The sequence below is a fragment of the Gastrolobium bilobum genome, unplaced genomic scaffold (assembly GCF_033153095.1).
Source record: "Gastrolobium bilobum isolate Gb01-03AN ecotype WA unplaced genomic scaffold, APGP_CSIRO_Gbil_v1 utg14059, whole genome shotgun sequence".
Taxonomy (NCBI): domain Eukaryota; kingdom Viridiplantae; phylum Streptophyta; class Magnoliopsida; order Fabales; family Fabaceae; genus Gastrolobium; species Gastrolobium bilobum.
This window is the reverse complement of record NW_026897249.1, coordinates 205,008-229,497: the sequence shown is the minus strand read 5'-3', so window position 1 is coordinate 229,497 and position 24,490 is coordinate 205,008. Positions and strand designations below refer to the sequence as shown.

Sequence of the window (24,490 nt, the reverse complement as noted above, 5' to 3'; positions counted from 1 at the left end):
ATGGTTGCCTTTGGGAAAAAGTTGAAAGAAAGACAAATTCAAGAATGGCAAGGGTATGTTTTCTGCCAATGTGTTGAGGGTTATAAACTTCGAGGTTAAATATTAGCCCCACGTTGCCGGTACTTTGGGTTCATTTTCATGCATGCTCATAATTTTGACTTTTGATTTAGATATTACATAAACTACAAACTAATGAAGAAACGAGTAAGGCAGTATGCTCAGCAAATTGAACATGGAACACTAGATCGGCGACACGTGCTGAAGGATTTCTCAAGAACGCTAGATAATCAGGTCTGTTCTCGTTCATGATTATATAATTACGAATCGCTTACTGTATGAAATTTAGATTCTGGTTATATGAGAAAACGTATGTGAACAAACAAAGGGATTTTGTTGTATATGTTGTATGGCATTCTTTACTTAAGTGTGACATATGTTTGACTCACTTTCTTGTTACAATTCAGATTGAGAAGATTGTCCTTTTCCTGTTGGAACAACAAGGGCATTTGGCAAGTAGGATAGAAAAGCTGGGAGAGCAGCATGATGCTATTCAGCAGGAGCCTCAAATAAGCAAAAGATCTGAACTACGAGAGGCTTATAGAGCAGTGGGGCAAGATCTATTAAAGCTTCTCTTTTTTGTAGAGATCAATGCTGTTGGTTTGCGTAAGATATTGAAGAAGTTTGATAAACGCTTTGGCTATAGATTCACTGATTACTATGTTAAAACTCGCGCAAATCATCCTTACTCCCAGCTGCAACAAGTGTTCAAGCATGTGGTAATATGTTTAGTTCAAAGTTTCAAACACATCTTCATTTGGACATCTGCAGAATAGTATATATATATATATATTCCTAGGTATGAACATTGACTAACAAATGTGGAACTTATAGGGATTAGGGGCTGTTGTGGGAGCCTTATCTCGCAACCTTCATGATCTTCAGGACAGTCAAGAAGGGAGTTACTTATCAATTTATGATCAGCCTACTCTTCCACTTCAGGTTTCTTTTATATTTACTCTGTTTCATACACTGAATTTGATTTATCATGTAACTCTCTTAACATTCTCAGGCAAGACTTAGTAGCTGGCTAAGATGCAGCAAAAGTTTTGGTGATTTTCTATCATATATACTTGGTCTTCTTATATGCAGGATCCTGTCATTGATTCAATAAGAGCAGCAGTTGACAGGTTAACTCACTCAACCAACTTCCTTAACTTTTTGGGACAACATGCACTCATTATGCAAGAGGAACTGTCTGCACCTGCTGATGAGCCTGCTGATGATCAAAGATACCATTTTATGTCTCTTCTCCTGAACTTGGCGAACACATTTTTGTATATGGTCAATACATATATTATTGTCCCAACAGCAGATGATTACTCTACGAGCCTTGGGGCTGCACCAACGGTTTGTGGTATTGTGATCGGGGCAATGGCTGTTGCGCAGGTGTTTTCTTCAGTGTATTTTAGTGCGTGGTCTAATAAATCATACTTCAGACCTCTCGTATTCAGTAGCATAGTTCTTTTTCTCGGGAATGCCTTGTATGCCTTGGCATATGATCTTCATTCAATATGGATTCTCTTAATTGGTCGTCTTTGCTGTGGGTAAGTAGCCCTCTATCTCTCACTTGGTTTGATTACTTGATAAGCTTAAGTTTCAATTCCCTTGATGTTCATGGTGCTTGCCAATTTTGTTCTTGAGTTGTATAAATACTGCATACCATCATGATTTACTGCGGCCATTTTAATTATTTCTTAATATCCAAGCTAGGAATATTATAAGGAACTTGTGACATTAAGACCTTGTTTTGTTGACAAACACTTGATTATAATTGCAGATTTGGTTCTGCCAGAGCAGTTAACCGGAGATATATCAGTGATTGTGTGCCTTTAAAAATCCGATTGCAAGCATCAGCAGGTTTTGTTAGTGCCAGCGCTCTTGGAATGGCTTGTGGTCCTGCATTAGCTGGTTTATTGCAGACCAATTTTAAGATTTTCAATCTTACATTTAATCAAGATACCTTGCCAGGGTGGGTTATGGCTGTTGCTTGGCTGATGTATCTAATTTGGTTGTGGATCAGTTTTAAGGAACCTAATCGTGAAATTGAAGAGAATCATATACCACAACAATCTAATTCTGGTACTGAACTCATTGCATCACTTCTCCTCTGATTAATTGTATTTTTTTCTGTTGTTTCCTTGCAAGATTGTTAATGTGTGTTAATTTTCTAATTTGACTGTTGTGTCCAAATATTTCTGTTATTCACTGAACTTTTTTGTTCTTTGAAGTTACAGGATTCAGTATTTTGAAAATCAGTCCATTAATGACCCTGGTTATCTATCTATATATTTGACCAATGTCAAAATCAATTTAAATAATATCATATTCTTCCTAATGTAAGGAAATGGAGAATGATGCATATAGTGGATTATTTGACCAGAGTGTTGGTTTCCTATCTGCTTCATACTTTATACAAGCACCTTTTTGTCAGTACAGATCCTCTCTGGCATGGGAGCTTTGTAAAGCTTGAACTTATTTCTGAGTCTTGATTGGTGTTTATTGTTGAATTTGATGTGTTCTGTTAAGAACCTTGGGATACATCACCCCAAAAGCTAGCTCAAAGGGTGAGAGTGCTCAAGGCCTTATAAACTCCACATTAGTTGCACATACAACCAATGTGGGACTATATATCTCAACACGCCCCCTCACACGAGAGCCCATTGGGCTTGAAGAGTGGACAATGCAACAGGCCCAGCCTACCTGTGCTAAGAAACGCCACAAGAGAAAGTGGGGGACGGCGAGGCTCTGATACCATGTTAAGAACCTTGGGATACATCACCCCAAAAGCTAGCTCAAAGGGTGAGAGTGCTCAAGGCCTTATAAACTCCACATTAGTTGCACATACAACCAATGTGGGACTATATATCTCAACAGTTCCACTCCACTCCTCCCCATAATGCTACATTGCTAAGTATTTTGTGGACCGACAAAGCATCACACGCATATCCCAACTACTTACTTAGTGTTACGATCTAATTGCAAGGTATGAGACTTGTAGTTTATATAGACTTTGAGCTCTCTTACCTCATGGGCTAGCTTTTGAGGTGAGATTTTCTCAAGATTCGTACCAGTAAGTCAAATAAGGACGTAAGGAATTGGCCTTAAAAACTTACAAAAGGCCTTAAGCAAAATTTCTAATTCTCTCTGGAATGCTATATCTAGTAAATTGGTAAATCTCTTGCCAAATATAATCCTTTAGAAATCATGGAGTAACGTAGGTAACACTTCTGGCTTTAGGTGAGCCTTCTCTAAATTATAGAGTTCCTGTCAATCTGTCACTTGGATATTTATAGAAAACCATCTATGGCTACATCATTCTTACATTATGCCATAATTTCATGGGTTTTCTACTTTTCTTTATTTAAGGAGTTTGTTGAGTCTGTTAAGCTTCAACACCAATAATGGTATTTTGACTCATTTTTTCTTCTTACTGGCAGAAAACGATGCACTTGAAGAAGGCCTGAAACAACCATTGCTGATTAGTTCAGAAGATAAGGTAGATGAAGATGCTGATCAGGATTATGATAGTGAAGAAGCTCCAGAGGAATCTCGTCTCCCAGCCAATTCAATTGGATCAGCATATAGACTGCTTACACCTTCTGTAAAGGTTTGTTAGCGACTCTAAACGTTACATTGTTAACCCATAACCAATGGTTTCTTTAGATTTATATGTTTCGAGTCATTGTAGACATGGAAAACTAATTTTGTAATGTCAAAGTGAGACACAGCATGCTCCGGTATGACAGAAAGGTTAATCATGAAAAGTTATAAATGTGTAATTAAAGGAACGGAACTGCTAATTGCTTTTGAGTTTTGACCATAGACTAGTTGGTTTTTACTGCATCAAATAGAGATACATGGAAATGGAATGGAACTTATTTACCATTTTTTACTTTTTTTACATGATTACAATTCGTTAATGGGTTCTGGCTGCAATAGACTGTATTAACAGTGACTGGGTGGGACCATGGGATGGAAAATGTAATCCTATAAAACACAGAATGGTCAACTTTACTGCGGATTAAGCCAAACGCCTGAACAGCAGAACTGAAGCGACTGAACCATGCTCGAGGAGACTGCTTGAGACCATATAAGGATTTCCGAAGACGACACACCTTTCCAGACTCCCCCTGAGCAACAAAACCAGGTGGTTGCTCCATGTAAACTTCTTCTTGTAAATCACCATGAAGAAAGACATTTTTGATGTCAAGGTGAAGGAGTGGCCAGTGACGAACAGCAGCAAGGGCAAGAAAGAGGCGGACTGACGCCATCTTAGCGACCGGAGAAAATGTATCGCTATAATCAAGGCCAAAGATTTGAGTAAAACCCTTGGCAACTAAACGTGCCTTGAGACGATCAATATGGCCATCAGGTCCAACTTTCACAGTAAAAACCCAGCGAAAACCAACTATAGACTTCTCTGGAGGAGCAGAAACAAGGTCCCAAGTGCCATTGGAATGAAGTGCAGTCATCTCATCAAGCATTGCTTGGCGCCACCCTGGATGGGAAAATGCTTCACCTGTGGTCTTAGGAATAGAAATAGAAGAAAGACTAGAAACAAAGGTGAAATGAGGTGAAGAAAGACGGTCATAACTCAAAAAGGTATAAAGAGGATAAGGGTTACGAGTAGTACGTGTACCTTTTCTTTGAGCAATGGGAAGAGTCTCTGATTAAGGATCCGGAGGGGAAGAAGCAACAGCAGTGGGCGATGAGTCAGCAAAAGTCGAGTCGACAGGAGGCACAGTTTTGCGACGCTGATAGGTGAGAAGTGGACGGTCCTCAGGTATAGAAGCAATAGGTTGCTCATCTGGAATAGAAGCACCTGCAGCTGGCAAAGACAAGTCAAGAAAAGGGACAGGAAGTACATGATCAACCTGTGACATCTGAGATGGGATAGAATTAAAGGGTTGTTGATCAAGAAAAGTGACATCAGCGGAAACTAAGTAACGCTTAAGGTCGGGAGAATAACAACGATAACCCTTTTGAAGACGAGAATAACCAAGAAAGATACACTGAAAGGCTTTGGATGTTAACTTATCCTTACCAGGAGTGAGATCATGAACAAAACAAGTACAACCAAAGACATGTGGAGTTAGAGGATAAAGAGGAACATCTGGAAGCAATAGATTATGAGGAATGTCATTGTGGAGCACAGATGAAGGCATGCGATTGATGAGAAAATAAGAGATGAGTACAGCATCTGCCCAGAAGTGAAGAGGAACCTGCATATGAATAAGAAGGGTACGGGCAGTTTCAATGAGATGTCTGTTTTTACGTTCAGCCACCCCATTTTGTTGTGGAGTGTGAGGACAAGTAGTTTGATGTAAAGTACCTTGTGTGGCCAAGAAATTAGAAAAATCAATACAAACATATTCCTTAGCATTATCACTACGTAGAATACGAATAGAAACACCAAATTGAGTATGGATCTCAGTAGAAAACTTTTTATAAATGGAAAATAACTCAGAACGATTTTTCATTAAATAGGTCCAAGTGCAACGGGAAAAATCATCAATAAAGGTAACGAAATACCGAAAACCTAAGACAGACAAGGTACGACTTGGACCCCAGATATCTGAATGAACAAGAGAGAAAGGGGCATCAACTCGTTTATTGACTCGACTGGCAAAAGAGGAGCGTGTATGCTTCCCTTATTGACATGACACACAATCTAAAGACTGAAGACCGGACAAAAGAGGAACCATTTTCTGCAACTTTGAAAGACTTGGATGACCAAGACGACTGTGGATAAGTTGTGGAGATTCTGTGAGAGAGCATGCTACTGAAGGACGAGGCACATCCAGATAATAAAGCCCTCGTGACTCACGACCCACTCCAATCATTTTTCCCGTACCCGGATCTTGCACAGAAACAGAATGGTTAGAGAAAGTAATGGTGCAAGTGAGGGAGTGGATCAACTTACTAATAGAAATTAAGTTATAAGGGATGCCAGGAATGTAATAGACAGATGTCAGGGCCAAGGTAGAGGTCGGACGAGCTTGTCCAATCCCACGAACTGGGACCTTGGTTCCATCCGCAAGGGTAAAAGACGGTAAATGATCAGAATAAGTAAGAGATGTAAAGAGTTCCTTATTACCACAGAGATGATCGGTAGCACCGGAGTCAAATATCCAAGTGCCAAGTGATGTAGAATGAGAAACACAAGCAACGGGATTACCAGTATAAGGCTGAGACTGAGGAGAAGCCTTCCTGGGAGGGGTTTGGAGTGCAGCATAGTCCGAACCTGAACCAAATGATGCATTGTCTGACTGAGCTATATTTGCAACAATAGAAGGAGAGTTAACCTCCGAAAGATCAGGAGATGCTGCTGCCATTTAAAGATAAAATATAAAAGCCGTAAACGAAGGCAAACGATATCCAATCAAGAAGAACCACGCGTCTAAGGTCAGACCCACAGAGAAACAATCACAGATCCAGAAAGGGGAGGAGAAGGCGAGCTTCTCTGTCCAAGACCGGCCGAAAAAAGTCGCCGGAATAGTGCTCACGCCCCGGCAGAAGGTGGCGCGTGAAGCCCACGCGCAGAGAAGACAGGTGGCGCGTGATGGCGCGTGGGAGATGCGTTGCTGACCGGACTACCACAAACCTGGTCGCCGAGAAGAAAGGGTCCTGATCGCGTGAAGTTTGGTCGTAAAAGTCGCCGGAAAAAGTCTCCGGTTGCCTGAACAGTGATTCTGACGGCGGGCGGTGGTTCCGGTGGCCGTCGGAGGTGCTGACGTGTTTGAAAAAATCACTCAGTGGCTGTTTACAGCCCTAAAAGGCTTGCCGGAAGGACGCACGACAAGAAAGAGGACTCCTAAGCAGTGAGCTTAGGTTTTAAAGCAAAAAACAAGGTTTCTAAGCGGAAGCGAGGGTTCCCAGAACGAAAAAGCTCTGATACCAACTTGAATATAAAATAATATGTTGTGTATTGATCTGTGTTAGAGAGTTACAATATATAGAGACCCTAATGGGCTTAAGTGAAAGGCCCAAACCTAATCCTAATACAGTCAGAATATTTACGGATAAGACAAAATCCAATCATATCTAATCATATCATATCTAATATTCTAACAGTATCTATCTATGATGAAACTAAGAACCTGAAGTTAGATTTGCGATTTTTATTTTCCAATGACTGCACACCTGAGTGAGTTTAAGACAATATACTTAGAAGATTTATACATATATCTATAGCTTAAATTAAAACAAACTACTTATACTTACTGATGCGACTTACCACAAGAAAGTTCTGCCAAATTTGCAAGATGGGGACTTTCTACTGTCATATAAGATTATTTAGACGTCATATATCTCTTGATTAGATAATGAATTTTTCATTCAGCTTGTCAAGTATTATCTTAGATAATTTAGTTCTTCCTCAAAATCTTTAATTTGCTATTTGTTTGATGTCATAATTGAAGACTAGGTAACAGGCTGTTTCATCTGACAAAATTTACGTAACATCTTCAGGTTCAGTTATTGATATATTTCATGCTCAAATATGTAATGGAGATTCTACTATCAGAATCTAGCGTCATCACATCATACTACTTCAACTGGACAACAAGCACAGTTGCCATTTTTCTTGCTTGCCTTGGCTTGACAGTTCTTCCCGTAAACATTATTGTTGGAAACTATATAAGCAATATGTTTGAGGACAGGTTACGTGTGATAAAACTCATGCTTCATTTGATTGTCAACCATAAAAGCTAATTTATGCTTTGGATTTTGCTGAAAGATGCATGATAATACATTTTGAAGTTTAATAATTGCTGAAATGTTATCGATATGGAGCTAAGAGATCATCTTTCTATTGATGTATCTGTAGGCAAATTCTGTTGGCATCAGAAATTATGGTTTTGGTAGGCATACTCTTCAGCTTCCATATAATTTTTCCATACTCCGAGCCACAATACATCTGTTCGGGACTCCTTGTGTTTGTTGCTGCTGAAGTACTTGAAGGTGAGATATTATTTTAGTGATCTGCTTTACTACTTATAATAGTGGACAAAATTATATTGAAATGTGAGAGTTGAGACCCTTGGTAACCCAAACTAACCATCAGGAACGGCAAAGCAAGCAAAGTGAAACGCAGTTATTTTTTTCACATGTGGTATTTATTATGTTATACCATAATAATATTTTTTATATTTTGACAATCATTCATGCATGCATGCATTACAGGGATCAACTTGTCACTCCTTTCACGAGTGATGTCATCAAGGCTTTCTCGCGGAACCTATAACGGAGGACTTCTGTCAACGGAGGCTGGAACAATTGCAAGAGTGATTGCTGATGCGACAATTACCCTGGCTGGCTATATGGGTGTGAGTAGGCTACTTAATATCACCCTGCTTCCTTCGCTCTTCATTTGCATAGCTTCCATCATTGCAACCTGTTATACCTTCAATTCTTTATATTGATTTCTGTGGTTGATTCGGATGCAAATAGGAGAATTCTGTTCAACCCTGCCTTGGTTTCCCTACTTACCAGGGTTTTAAAACACTGCATTGCTGTATGCTTTAAGAAAAACTGGCTCGTTGGTTCTTTTCTTATTTCCTTTAAACTCCGTAAGGTAGCAAGAGTAGCTAGGATAGAGACTAATTTAATCAGTTAGGTTGTCGAATTGTAAATTCTTAGCTGGATATTTAAAGTGATGATTAATTTAATCTAATCTAATAAGGTTTCTTTCCAAAATATTAGCTTCTTTTATAGTTTTAACTCTAATTAATTAACCTCTTCATACAACATACAATCATACAATTAGCTTATAATTAACACTTCTAATTGCATACTTGTTTTTACTGGTTAGTGTCTTTGATGTATATATTTATGCGTTTTAATTAATTTTTTTTTATTTGTTTTTTTTTTTTTTTACTGGGTTCAACTGTTGAATTTTTTTTTCAAAGAGGCTAGGACGATATGAAATATCGAATTCCACCGCTGGCATGGCAATATATTTTTTTTCTTTCTAAAATATAATTTTATACCCTTCAATTTTATTTATAGTTTAAATTATTATTTTATGAGAAATTATAATTTCATGTAACATGAGATTACTCTATCATGTTGCTTTCACATAGAAAAATATACATCCTTTTTTTTCTTCTTTTAAAATCAGTGGATTCTACTTTATTTGTCTCTCAACATAGGAAAACTTGCCTTCATGAGAGAAATAATCGCTTTATTTTATATATTCAATTGTTTCAATTAATCTTTTTATACTTTGTGATGATACGAAATTAATACATATGTTAAAATTTTGATTAACAGTATTAATTCCCCAAATCTCTAATTTTATTCTCCTTCCAAAATTTGCATTCAATACTCTTCTGTACTCTATGAAGAATTTTTTCTTCATCCCAAATTTGTACTCTATGTGAAAAATTTATATGTATGAAACATTTGTTAATTGTTTTTAATATAAAGAAAATAAGATTGGTGTTTGTCCTTTTAAAGGACATAGAATTGTGCCATTTTAAGATAAAGAGATAAACAATGAAAATCATGGGGAAGAAAGTGATAGATTTTTTAATTTTAAAGAAAAAATACTAATTTTAACTAAAATGATCATTTTTAAAAGGACAAATATTTTTCTCAAAGAAAATGTGGGATAGGGAAAGATTATGTGTGCGACACATTGTTGTACCGACACCAGCACGATACAACACGATACTCTGATACGTTAATTCTAAAAAATATTAGATTTTGACACGTCAGAACATGTTTTGATATTAAATAATATTTTTAATTTATGTAGTATGTATTATATTTAATATTTAATAATTAAAAAAAAACAAAGATATACTTATATTATCCATTAATTTTACAAAGAAATATAAGATATCACAAATATTTATATTAAACTTAATAAAATGATAATCGTAATCCAACGAATCTAATAGTTGGAACTAAAAATGTAACACAACGCAACTTTTGAACTTTTTTTGAGTCTCTGCAACGCGTGTTGGAGAGTTGGTGTGTGGGAAGTGTCGAATACGACACGTCAAATTTTTGAGGTGTAAATACATCGTAGGTGCGACATTCGTATTTGTGAAATATTTTTATATGAGTGATATTCATATTTTTGTGAAACATTTATGTATATGTGCCATATATATTAATTTATTACCATAACAAAATATGGCTAAGGTTTTTAGTTATTTTAATAACTCGTTAAATCATATTGACAATTTCACCGTTAAACAACACTATGTGTAAAACGATATAACAAATCCATAATTTGATTTCAAACTACCCTCAAATGTAATTTTCTTTTTCTTTATGCTGGTCAAAAAGCGGGCATTTTAACCGTTTTGCCCCTAATTAATTATTTAATAATTATTTTGTCCTTGATCGGAAACTATTTACCAATCTGTCCCTCTTTAATCGACTAAGCCACAAATTTAATCGACTAAATGATCGAGTGAAGATTTAGTCGACTAAATCTTCAACTTAATCGACTAAATCTACCTCTTTATCAGAAGAACAACCTTGTGTGTGGGAGATTTAATCGATTAAATAAGGAGATTTAATCGACTAAATCTTCATTCGATCATTTAGTCGATTAAATTTTTTGCTTAGTCGATTAAAGAGGGACAGTTTGGTAGATAGTTTTCAATCAGGGGCAAAATGATGATTAAATAATTAATTAAGGACAAAATGGTTAAAAAGCCTCAAAAAGCCTATTACTAGTAGTTTAGTTAGTTGAGAAAACATTTTCTCCTTTTCAAGGAGAAAAATTTTCTACTATTGATGACTCATGACGTAATTAGAATCCACAAATAGTTTAGAGAAAAAAAAATTCAAGATAGGATCCAATTATACCATAAATCATTAGTAGGAAAAAAATTTCTTCTTTAAAAGAAGAAAATGATTGCCCTTAGTTATATATTATATGAAATATTTTTAAATAGCATTTTTTTGTTTGGAAAATATTTTTAATTTTTTCAATCCCAAATTTTCCAAATCGTTGACGGAACTTGTGATTAGACTCTTTAGGACATGTTTGGATGAACTTTTTAAAAAGAAAACTTGTTATACATTGCTTTTTTCAAAAGAATGTTTTTGAAAAGGTAAAGTTATTTTGCATATAAATATAGGGAAAAGTGTCTATACTTTTAAATTACACAACTTACATCCTTTCACTCTCACAAAGAGGTGGGACCCACAACTTTATTTTTTTTGTCAACTCTCTCTCCTTCTTTATCTATCTCTTTCTCTCTCTTAAAATGACACAACTTTACATCCTTCAAAATTATACACATTTTTCCCATAAATATATGATCTAAAATTTACTTTTACATAAAAAAAAGCGGTTTGAATTTTAAAATAAAAATAATTATATACAAAATTACCAAAAAGGACATATTTTTTTTTTTTAATATAATATCTCGTCTGTATGCAAATGTAAAATTTGGAAAATGTGATTTGAGACTACTCAATAAAACAATCCACAAACATTAATTAATGCGTAACGCAATATTCCAAGTAGTAGAGCCATGATTTTGGTATATTTCTATTTTGGAAAGAGTTATAATATTTTAATGGCATTGTTGTGTAGAGTTTATGTTGACTGGGTTTTTTTTTTTAATTTCTGTTAATTGTTTTCCATGAGATGACCAGGCTGCTATGAGCCTATGACTATGAGAACTCAAAAAATTTTGCCCTATATGCGATTATTTTATCAGAAAAATATTTCTGCAATTACTGCAGATAAGTTATTTGTATTTACTTTCAAAAGGACGTCGTTTTGAGATTGAAATATTAAAAAATTATAATTATAAAGACTATTATAACCTTGAAATAAATTAAAATTACAAAACAATATGATTTCCGTTCTAAAACGACATCGCATCGGACTTACTGCAAATAACTTGCAAAAAAAAAAAAAAAAAAAGCAAACTCTTATTCCATAGGGGGAAGTTTACAGGGAAAAAAAAAAGAAACTCTATGAAGATACTTTTATCAATAAGATAAATTTTATCACTTAATGTTGTACAGCAAAGAACGAGCCTTTTTTTTTTCTTCATCACTTCGAAGTATACCAATGAGATCCACTTGTTCCAATTTCTCACTATAAAACTACCAAATTTTTCCCGTAAGCATGGATTGTTGATTAAATTGAAACCTATAAATATACTGTAATGCCATTAGTGCGTAATGCCAGGTCTTCATTTATCCACGATGACAATGAGATAAGAAGAGATGACAAGGTTCACACAATTCCGTTAAAAACGAGATTTTACATAAAATTGGAAAGGAGATAAAAAATCATAAAATGTAAAATCGTTTAGAATATCAGTAAAAACATTTTGATAAAATTTTTTGTGAAAACATAAAAATGTAGTGATAAATTGAGATTTTAAATATCATGGACTCACATGATGAAATTAAAATTGTATGTTAAAAATTATATTATCTTTTAGTTTTTTTTTTAAAGCAATTAACCCTTGGCTAAAAAAGATAAGCAATATTTTAACTTTTTATTTTTATTTTTATTTTTTTAAATGTTGTTATCCAAAAATCAAAAATTTATCAAAAGAAATTTTGATAAATTTATTATTATTTATTGGATGAGAGAAATTTTGAAAAGTCATTATTGATACCAATGAATCTGATTCTCTATTATTATCTCACATTGTCTAATGTAACTGAGGCTCAAAGTAGCACATTGTAGTTATACAAAAAAAGAAAAGAAAAAAAGTAGCACATTGTATGCAATATCCAACAAAGTTCACGGGATAACATAACACAAATCAAGACCCGTGAGCACAAACACTATAGCTCAGAGCAGAAAACAGAATAGTAGCCAAGCGACAAATCTCTTTCATGATTGGGAGGACTGCTTTGGATTTTTCCCTCTCTTTGCAACCGAAATTAAGAGACACCCGTGACACCAACAAAGTTAAACAAATAGAACAATTGAATAAGCCAAGACATGCATATGTGGTTTTACTGTTATATATACTCTCACCCATGAATGCATCCAGGTCAGCTCTCCAAGAAATTCAAATGGATCCCACCTTATAATTCATCCATGCATTAAATATATAGAATTATTGATCCTCCTGGTCTCCCATTTTGCATGTGAGAAAATCAAAGGACAATAAGAATGAGTGAAATTGCTTGTATAATTATAAATTTATTTAATTAAGTCACTATAATTGGTCTAATAATGAAGGGTTTGAATAGTTTGTACGTATTACCATTGCTTGTATTTTGTACAAAAAAAAAAATATATATATATTTAATTTATAAAAGATATTAATTTTATTTATAAAATTAGATGCAATATGATGAATTAATAATTGATCATCTCCATTTTGCACTTTTCTTAAAGGAATTATCATTTCTGTATCAATGGTAGAAAAGAAAAATAATTTCTGCCACTAAGACATAAAATAATGAAAAAGAAAGCATAGAGAAATGAGAGAGAAAACAATGATGGGCCCATTCCTTTTTATGTCTCAGTGTAAGAAAAAAATTTCTGCCACTGAAGGAGAAATAATAATCCCTTTCTTAAATTTGATTGCATGTAGGTAAGAGAAATGATTTGCATTTAACAAGTTACATGTACCATTTCATTATACATATGAGAAGGAAAAAAAATTGAAATGACCACAAAATTAAATGTGTTCAAATATAAGCCTATCATAGTGCCTGAGGTATGAAACGTCGCATTCTTAAGTACAGCTTGTCCCACTTGTATCTCAAGAAAATGAAATATATCACGTACTAGCACCAAATTATGGGATTCCAAGGAAAGGGAACAAGATATATCTAATGAGTAAGTACTCGGAAGAGAACAGCTAAAGATGAGAACGAAGAGTCAACTTCAAATCTACAAAACAAACTTTCTCTGTGTTTGTATTTCAGATTATATATACTTTAAAGCAATCAGATGGAAACAAGACTAGTTCATACAATAGGATCGGAAATGAAGAAAATATACTAAAATGCCTTAATTTTTTCAGCGTTTGATCATTCTCATTCGGTCTTTTAAGTTTTGGATCTTGAAACCCTTCTAATTAAAACCAAGAAGCAAAGCACACGATACAACACAAAGAACCCAACCAAGAAGTACACGTTGGTCCATCTTTCACTCTCGCGTAGCCCTCTCTTCTGTAACACGTCACCTCCAGTGACCATGCACTGCTGATTCTCTTGGTACCATATCAAACACCTTGTAGCTAAGCAAGAATACTCATTGATAAGAAGTGCATCAAGAGCATATTTGTACATAGAGAAAAAGTGCATGAAGAGCCAGTATTTGGGCAAACAATCCTTGGAGATAAAATAGCCAGAGAAGAGGAAAAATGCTGCAAGAAGAACCGTCAAGAGTGAAGTCCCAGCAATGTAATTTGGGGCAAGAGAACTCAAGAAGAGGACAAATGAGTTCGCCATCAGAACAATGACCCATATGACCAAAACAAAATAAGCAAAAGATAACCAAGAAGCACATAGACCCACTAAGAAGTAGACTGGGATAGAGTATATAACAGCAACTACAAGCATGTATGGCAAGAAAACAAGTGTATTTGCAATGAGATAAGATGATAGCCTATAAACCCCACTAGAAGTTTCTCTTAACAAGATTGGCCTCTCATTGATAAAGATTGGAAGTGTCTCAGTTGTGGAAGATAGGAGGAATGTAAGAGTGAAGGCAAATAGACCAAACCTTTTCTCAATGCCTTCTTTATCAAACCCAATATTGATATAAATTGTTCCTAAAACAAGACCCACAAGAAGCGCTTCTGCTGTGTTAGTCAAAAGCAATTGCCTAGTTCTGTAAATGATCTTCCAAAACCTGCTATAAAGGGTACAGATTTCATGGATCCTAGAACTCTTGTACTTGATCTCTCTCATTTTAGTTCCATTATCAAATGAGGAAATTGTAGAACTTTTTGGAGATTCAGGAAGACATGGGGGAGTGATGGGTTTAAGCTCATTTAATTGGTTTAGTATTTCCATTGCATATTCCAATGCATTGAGCTGATGAGGGACAGTGAAACCATTTGAATGCAAGAAAGCTTGGAGTGAAGCAAGGCTTCCATGGTGAACCACGGTACCCTTTGATAGCAGCAAGATTCTATCAATGCATGAGAGGATCTTGAAGCTCGGTTGGTGAATTGAAAGGACAATGGTCCTGTGACGAGAAACACAAGTTGATTTCAGAATTTGCATGACTTTGAAGGCAGAGGTACTGTCAAGGCCAGAAGTGGGTTCATCAAGAAGCAACACAGCTGGATCATGAAGAAGACTAAGACCTATGGAGACCCTTCTACGTTCTCCACCAGATAAGCCATGAGCGAGCCTCGTGTTAGCCAAATGGATTAGCCTCAGTTCAGTGAGAAGAGAAGAAACAATGGCGGAAATATCAGAAGTCTTAGGCTTGAGAAGACGAGCAGCGAAGGCGAATGTCTCGGAAACAGTGAGCAAAGGGAGACATGCATCGTGTTGAGGAACATAGGAAGAGAGTTTGCGAAATGTGAAGGGGTTAATAGGGGAAGAGTTAAGGGAAAGAGTGCCATTTGAGGGTAATGTTCTAGCTGATAGAATGTCTAGAAGAGTGGATTTTCCGGCACCACTTGGACCAACAATGGCGAGGATCTCAGAGGGATTTGCGGTGAGGGAGACATCTTTGAGGATGTAGGTAGGTGGGGTTGTTGTACAATGTTTGAAGAGGAACAATGGTGGTACTATTGTGCTGTTGGTGGTGGTTGATTTGGTGTAGCAGATTGAAGTTGCTGTTAGTTTGTAAGTTTTTGGTGACAGTGGTGGTTCAGCCATGGAGGAGGTGGCCAAAGGAATGGAAGAGAGAGGACTTAGAGAAAAAACTGTGCCTGATATGTAACAATGATCGTTTCCATGTCCATGTGTTGGTGCGTGGATGATAAAGAGAGCAAAAAAGAAAATAGAATTGAAAAAGGCGTTTTGCACTTTGGTGGTTGGATTATATTTTATTCTCCATCTCAAACAGAATAATTTTTTAGTGGTACAGTGTGAAAATGTAAAAAAAATTCTTTCACTTTACTCCTTTCTTTTATTTATATTTTTAACTATGTTTCATATTTTCTAAAGGGATCCCCAAAACTTTTCTCCTCAAAACGTTAAGAATTTTCCGATTATGTAATAACGTTATTGTTATACCTTATAATACTTATATAAATTTTAGATAATCTTTTAATAACATTACTATATTTTATTATATTCATTTTGGGTTGAGATTGGAGACATAGATCTCATCATTATAATGAGACATTTTTTTTATATTCATCATAATTATTTTTTTAAGATGAATCGACAATTGAATATTTCTATAAACTTCAATTCTTTGAATTGGTTATATGATTAATCTCAAGTTAAGATTTAATAAAGTTCTTCTTCACTTCACGTAAGACACTTTATACTAGGCTATTTGGCAACCAGAAATTAAGAGAATATTAAATAATCTAAAACTGAATTCACAGAAAAGGGGATTCACTTTATATATATATATATATATATATATATATATATATATATATATATATATATATCTGTGTTTCTTTTAATTTTGTAATTGTTTTAAGGGTTCGTTTTTTCTACAGTTACGGTAGATAAGTTATCTGTAGTAAGCCTAATATGACATCATTTTGGGACAGAAATTATGATTTTTTTTGTAATTTTAATTTATTTCAGGGTTATTATAGTCTTTATAATTATAATTTTTTAATTTTTTAATCTCAAAACAATGTTGTTTTGAGAGTAAATACAGATAATTTATCTGCAGTAACTGCAGAAATATTATTATGTCATTTTAAACCAGCATTTATCAAAACTTTCACATGGTTTTGACTGAGTTTATCAAAATAGCTTATCAGATTGAGCTCTAAAAGATGTCTATAAAGTATAAACTAGTTCAGAATTATTTAATGACTTATATTTTATAAACATTTCTTCATATATATATATATATGGAAAAAATAAAAATAAAGTGACTGGACGATTCAGTGCACTATGTTCTCCCGCGAGAACATAGTGCAAAAATATTACAATGGTGTTCTCCTGAGAGAACATAGTTTTAATTTTACTATAACTGTGTTCTCGCGGGAGAACATAGTGCACTGGACCGATTTTTACATTCAGTCACTGTACACTCACTAAACCCTATATATATAGAGAGGTAGGATCCTTTGACACCTCATCTGAGAGCCGTTAGATCAAAAAAGATCAACGACTCTGATTTTTAAGCATGTGACATCATTGATCTTTTTTGATCTAATGGCTCTCAGGTGAGGTGTCAAAGGATCCTACCTCATATATATATATATATATATATATATATATATATATATATATATATATTTTCTTTTGTCTCCAGAGTAAGTCTTACTCCTCATCTCAGCCGTTGATGGATGAAAATCAACTGTTGTCATTTATAGTGTAATTAATAATTAATTAATTAATATAAATTTCTAAACTATAATCGTTGGATAGACGAAAATCAACAGCTAGGATGGGGAGTAAGACTTAAAAGTCTTACTCTGGAGTCAAATGATCTATATATATATATATATATATATATATATATATTATGCTGGAGAAAAATTAGTGTTTTAACGAAAAATTTGTTTGGAAATGATAGCAATGTAAATTAAAGCAATGTAAATTACTTCATGAGTGATATGAAAATTTAATTTATCCCATATGTTTTTTATATATCTCTAAAATAAGATGATTTTATGGTGTAAGAAAAATTGTTATTTAATTATATTCTCAACGAAAAATAATACCTCGCATCCTTGAAAAGCTTAACAATTCATATATTGATAATAAAAGAGATAAATCCTTCAATTTTGATGTCAGTGTGTCTTCCTTCCTAACTGCATCGTTATATCGTTTTTCTCTTTTCTATAGATAGCAATAGAAAAATTAAAATGGTAACCTTCACAAGAACAAACCAGATTAGCTTTATTATGAATGAACACGAGTCCAAGAGAAATAAAATCAATTGCATGCTTCTTAATTTTTTGCCTAGTAGGATCAGCCGTTGAGGAAAGAGACGACCTAATGCTGATTTAATTTGATATTTTGGCCAATCTTGAGGAACTTAGAAGCATTGTAGTGACGTTATACAAAAGTATGTTGTTTTATGTGTGCGCTGCAAATTCTTTTTTTATTTTTTATTTTTTAGAAAAGAAAAAGTTATGCTAAAGTTTGTAAAATGATTTAAGGGCATTCCAACTCAATATATCAAATGATTATTGGAAAAACTTGATGTCATTTAAATGATGACTATTGAATTGAAAATTTCTTAAATTTTAATTATTGCAATTCGGAGCAGGTTGAAAGATCACGAGCAAACTGTTCTGTCATTGTCACAGATTACAAAGATGAATCTTCATTTCTTTGTCTGTTTATTTGCTTTTGTATCTCGTGTGTTTGTCACAACACCTTAAGAAATAACCTTTTTTTGTGAATGAGGAAATTATTTTTGGCACTTCACGACGATCAGCAGCCTCGTCCGTGATAATTAATGCACACCAGTGCGCAGGAGCAAAACAGCTCTTTATTATTGATTTATTGTAAATAGGACAGAGTAGCCAAACACTTATGATTTGGACAGTTCTAAAAGGATAAAATATTTTAAAGACAATATTTATATCACAGAGTCTTCTGATATTTTCTAAACATAACCTTATATAATTTTAAAAGCGAATTTAATAATATACAAGATTTATTTATCGTACTGTTAGTTATGTGCAACATTGAATTTATTATATTGTGCATTAATATACAAGTATGTGGATATGTATTTTACGCAAAAGTATGTGGAAAGGTATCACATTGAGGGGTTAAACTTAAATGACTTGTGAATAGAGGTGGCAAAGCGGGTGGGCTGGTCTGTCCCGGCCCACAAACTCGCTCTGCTTTTGAAGGTGGGCTGAAAAACTCAGTCTGTCTGCCCCGTTTGGCGGGTTGGCCTACCAGCCCGAACCTATTTTACACTGATCTGCCTCAGCCTGCCTATGCTTGCCATCAATCCGTCAAAAAATGAGTTCATCCCGTCTGGTTCCGCTTTGGAGATGAGTTGAAAAACTTTGTCCGCCCCGTTCCGTTTGGCGGATTGGACGAGTTGGCCCGCCGAGCCGAGTCAGTTTTTGCCGCTCTACTTGTGAAGCTTTCATTCATTTAGAATTGAAAATTTATGAAAGTTAATTAATGCAGCAACTTGACAACCATATAACAGCAATTTTTCAGAGTTTTTTTTTCTTTTCTTTGAGTGAGTTAGAAATTCTAATTGTAAAACGTCAAGCTCTAATATTGGGACCAGAAAGGGTTAGATGTAGTTATAGGTGAATTGTAGTTATGAATAAATGTTTAAATCTTAGAGTTGATTTTGCCTTTGATACTGAAGGAATAAAAGCGGTCGTTTTGTTTTTAAGCTTTTAAAAAAAAAAAAAAAGTATGAATAATATTTTATTTTTGGATAATGCTAAAAAAAAGACTAAAGTTTTAACAAAATTAGCTAGATTCAAGAATCATTTTTTAGATGAAATAAAATGATGAAAGACCACTGACCTATATAAGATTCAAATAGACATACTACATCATGTTGCAAAACAATTCTAATTGTCTAACTTTTTATTTTTAAATGTCATATTAATTTTTTTTACGAAATACCCATATTTTCTAACACCGCAGTAATAATACATCCATCCTTTATACATTATGTTGCCTTGTTACAATTTTTTATATATATATTTATCAATTCATTGATTATTTGATTAATTCGGTTTAAGCACTATCTCCAGATTTATTTTGAAGGTGGCTCTTCTAAAATTATTTTTCTTCATTCACAACACTCGAATTTGAGACCTCTAATTTTTGTTTACTGGTTAAACCAATGGTTATTAGTGCCTTGTTAGATTCTTTTTCAAGGATAATTTCTCTTTAAATCCGCAAAAATTACAGGATCAATTAATTTAATTTTAATAATAATCCAAACTTTTCTGAGCTCCAAGGCACTGTACTGGCAAGGTGCAAGTTTGCTTACTACCATGACATTCAATGACTCTTTATCTGTGCTTGCAAAAATCTTCATCAGGTAGTTGAGAAAGTATCATATTTGAATAAAAATAACTAAAGCATGCTTTATTGAATCCGTTTGGTTCAAGGTATTTTTTAGAATTTTTGAAAAATTGAAAGTGGTAATTATATTTACCCACGTTTGATACAGGATTTTAAAAAATTTCCTGAAATTTTATTTTGTGTGTAATTTTTTTTGAAAATACCATCCAAGAATACTATCCACGAGATGGTATTTTAAGATTTCTACGACAAGAAAAAATTTAATACGACTAAACATAGAATTAAGAAAATTAAATCAGTATTCTCGGAAATATTTTAGTCTACCAAATAACTTTTTATTAAAGGAAAACTTCATTTTCACCCATTGTGATTTTGTAATTTATCATTTGATCCCCGTGGTTTTAAACTTATCACTTAAATCCATTGTGTTTAAATAATTTATCATTTAACCCCGTGGTTTCAAATTTTCACTTAGACTCCTCGTGATTAAAAATATTTTCACTTAGACCCCTTGTTACAAAAATAAATATTTAAAATAAATTTTTTCTCTTTTTTATTTTATATCCTCACCTAATGCGTTTAAGGTTTAAAAAATTAAAATAAATTCTAAAAAAATTCACTTAATTTTATCAAGAAAATAAATTCAAATCAAATATTTTTATTTTATCTTTTTTTTACCCGGTATCATTATAAAATTATCTAAAGAAAGTAAATATCTTATTTTGATAATACATATTTAATTTATCTTAAATACTATTTTTTTAATTTCCTCTAAAATAATATTTTTAATTTCAAATATGTTTTTAAAATAAAAAAAATTAAGATAATTTATAAATTAATTTCAGAATAAATAACTTAAAATATCTTTCAAACCCTAAATGCATTACATGAGGATATAAAATAAAAAAGAGAGAAAATTTATTTTAAATATATTTTTTAAAATGTTTATTTTTTAAACCACAAGGGATTTAAATAAATTTTTTTGTAACCACAAGGAGTCTAAGTGAATATTTGAAACCACATGGGGTTAAATGAAAAATTATTTTAACACAGTGAGTCTAAGTGATAAATTTAAAATCACAGGGGGTCAAATGATAAATTACAAAACCACAGTGGGTGAAAATGGAATTTTTCTTTTTATTAATATTCTCAGAAAACTTATTTTTCCATCGTATTCTTGGAAATTGTGATTTTGGGATAAAAAAAGTTTATTCTCTACCAAACACCCTTTAAGGTGAAAAACGAAACTCTACCAGTAAAGAATACAAATGCAAGTGGGAAACTTCACTAAGATGCCACACCACAATTTAAGTCAAATTCCAACATAACTAAGCCAAGTCTTTTTCCACATAAAGTTCTTGCTGACAATGGTAGTTTGTAATTCCATGATAACCTCCGGTTGGAACTAGAAATTGCATTTCGCATGTAAGTCTCCCCTGATAAGCCTTTTGAAACTCATTAGAAAATAAGCCTATTAATAACCTTCTTTGGGAGTAGTACCCTTTTGGGCTTTTCTAATCCAGCTAAAGTTTTGGGCTCAATCCACCTAGATAAGTTACAAACTAAACAAGGAACGTTTTATTGTACCCCAAAAAAAAAAGGAACCTTTAAGAGGGATTTTTAAAATGAGAAATTTTATGGTCACTCTCAATCTGATTAATGGGGAAAATATTTGTTCTTTTAAAGGGTATAAGCTTATTTTTTTTAAATGAAATTATAATTTTTATTATAATATTTAATTAATTATTTTTTTATTTATCAAAATTTACTTTTTATTTTTTTAATTGAATAAATATTATAATGAAACACTGTGTTTCACTTAATAGTACTTATGTTGAATAATAAATTCTCATTGAATATAGCCAATAAATTGCCGAGGTCATGTGGAGTTAATACATGTGTTTATAAACACAAAAGATCTAAATTATAAAATACATAAATATCTAGATATAGTTAATGTCAGTTATCCTTTACAAATGTATTCATATATTCAGTTAACAAAAAATATAACTTTTGTAACTTTTATTCTACCGCTTACTAGATAATTCAAAGATAATCTTATATTCGAGGCCATACAGCTTATTTCTGGACAATTCAAGTTGCCTTTAATCTTTCTAAAGTGGAGAAAAAATTGAAGCCCAGCGTGAATGGATTAACTCTAATTTTTGTGCTATAAGAGTTTGTGGGTGAATTTCACGAGGTCCATTCTCGTAAACCATTGGGTCCATTCTCATAAACCATTGGATCCATGTCTTACCAATTAATCTTTACTCGCGTAGTCACATATAGCCACACACAACTCATCTTACAAATTCTGAAAATCTTAAGAAAAAAATTAAGAGTAATAGAAAGGTAAGAAGAGTGAACTTTAGCAAATTACTAGAGTCTAACACCTAAAGAAGGTAGGAAAATAAAATTAAGAGCAGAAAAAATTTAGGTGGAATTTCAATTATTTGTTAAGTATTTTAATAAATTTAGAATGACATATTCAAAACGAGAGTTTTAGATATATCCGGTTATTGGTTAGAATCATATTCGTAGCCCTCATTAACAAGACTACTATCAATTGAGTCTTTGACCCTTTTTTTTTAAAAAAAAAATATGGGAAAAATGTGTGTCATTTTAAAGGATATAAAGTTGTGTCATTTTAAGTGAGAGAAAAAGATAGATCATGTCGGAGAGAGAGAGATGACAAAAAAAATAAATGTGTGGGTCCCACCTCTTTGTGAGAGTGAAATAACACAAGTTGTGTCATTTAAAAGGACAAACACTTTTCCTAAAAAAATATATGGGTTTTATATATGGCATGTTGTAAGAAACTTTTAGTGTCATGTTACTCTCATACATTTGACGTGGGTTCCACTCAAAAAGAAAGAAGAAAAAAGAAAAACAAGGTGAGACCATCTTTTTTTGTGAGAGTAACTTGATACTACAGATCTCCTACAACATGACATATATAAAATCCAAAATATATATCTGAAAATGCATATTTCTTCAAATTGAATCTTAATGTACCCTTGGGTTGTTTTATCTCGAGATGTACCGAAAGATTAACAACCCTAATGATACGTTAATATCTCCCATATCGATATAATTAAGAACGACAACGTACTAAATCCATCATGTTTTCTTAGCCTCGAAACTATCGAGGCATATGCGAAATTCGGAAATTGTGACATGTGGAATAATTTTTCTTGTTCATTATCATGTGGTTTGAGAAAACTTCTCTAATGAACAGGAAGATGCAATGAACTAAAAGCATGAAATTCAATTCCCAATCATACTGTCTCCTTAGAATGTGAATATTCCCAAACAAGGAAATAGATAACTGGAAAATGGATTCACATGATTCTCTCATGCATGATGCATCCATAATGCCTTGATGTAAATGGCAGTATACATCACCTTACTACACAAATACAAAATGATCTGCTGAGGAAACACAGCAAATCTACCTTTATTGGAGGACAAAATGGTGTTGGGTCGCTGTTTATGTAGTGTTTATGGGTGCATTGCACATTTTCTCCTCAACTTTTAAGAGAACCTGCACCTTATAAACTTGCTAACTAATATTAGGTTTCTTAAATATTGGTGAAAATAACCTAGCTTTGGTATTTGTCTCTTATTCCGTGTGAGTTTGGAGTAGACAATTTTGTATCCCATGATCCCCCACATAACCCTCGGTGTCTTTCCTTTTTGTTTAACCATAGACGTGGACTAGTGATAACCATACTTTCTTTTTAGCATTTTATTTTTAAATCAGCCTTTTATATATACTTAGTGCAACTAAAACTTCAGACTATCAAATTGAAAACGTTAATGCTCTTATGATATCTATTTGTGTCTTCTTTTTTTTTGAATTGTTATTACTTTTTTAATATAATCAGTCATTAAAAGATTAGATAAATTTTTAAAAAAAAAAATTTAATTTATTTTACTATCCCATTATAGTTGTTATCAAATACTTACATTTTACAATTATAGTTATAATTCAATTCAACCCTTATTAGCGTTGTTATTTATTTTATCTAAAAATAAAAATTATACTGTTAATATAGTTGTAATTTATAATTCGTATCAGCAGATCTGTTCGTATCTAATTAAAATTTGACATGAATATAAATAGATTCAACCCAAACAAGTCGACAAATAAATATTGATGTTAATACTATGGGACACTAATAATCCATTAAACTCAAATTTATATGTTCTCACTAATGACACCAGTGGCGGACCCAGGAAAAAAAATTTATGTCCGCACAATCAGTGGCGGGGTTCGGGGGCAGCGCCCCAGAATTTTTTTTTATATATAAAAGTTTAAATCAACGCTTGAACCCGCTCATAATCTAGTTGC

General features: G+C 33.3%; 2 protein-coding genes across 7 annotated transcripts; one reads left to right on the top strand and one right to left on the bottom strand.

Annotated features, from left to right (window-relative positions):
* LOC133305212 (SPX domain-containing membrane protein At4g22990-like) lies at positions 1 to 8,483 on the top strand. 6 transcript variants are annotated; one of them, XM_061505352.1, is made up of 11 exons: positions 1 to 53; positions 171 to 291; positions 465 to 776; positions 892 to 999; positions 1,150 to 1,604; positions 1,838 to 2,139; positions 2,630 to 2,659; positions 3,498 to 3,667; positions 7,531 to 7,721; positions 7,889 to 8,022; positions 8,245 to 8,483. In XM_061505352.1, exons 1-11 carry the CDS (start codon positions 1 to 3, stop codon positions 8,481 to 8,483), a joined length of 2,115 nt encoding a protein of 704 aa, XP_061361336.1. The 6 variants fall into 6 exon arrangements, with proteins under 6 accessions (XP_061361336.1, XP_061361335.1, XP_061361340.1 ...); XM_061505351.1 differs by lacking the exon at positions 2,630 to 2,659 and having other exon boundaries at positions 1,838 to 2,117; positions 3,455 to 3,667; XM_061505356.1 differs by lacking the exon at positions 2,630 to 2,659.
* Positions 8,484 to 14,061: 5,578 nt separating this feature from the next.
* Positions 14,062 to 15,852, bottom strand: LOC133305200 (ABC transporter G family member 4). Its single transcript, XM_061505334.1, has one exon. The coding sequence runs from the start codon at positions 15,850 to 15,852 to the stop codon at positions 14,062 to 14,064; it is 1,791 nt and encodes a 596-aa protein (XP_061361318.1).
* Between the last annotated feature and the right edge of the window lie 8,638 nt (positions 15,853 to 24,490).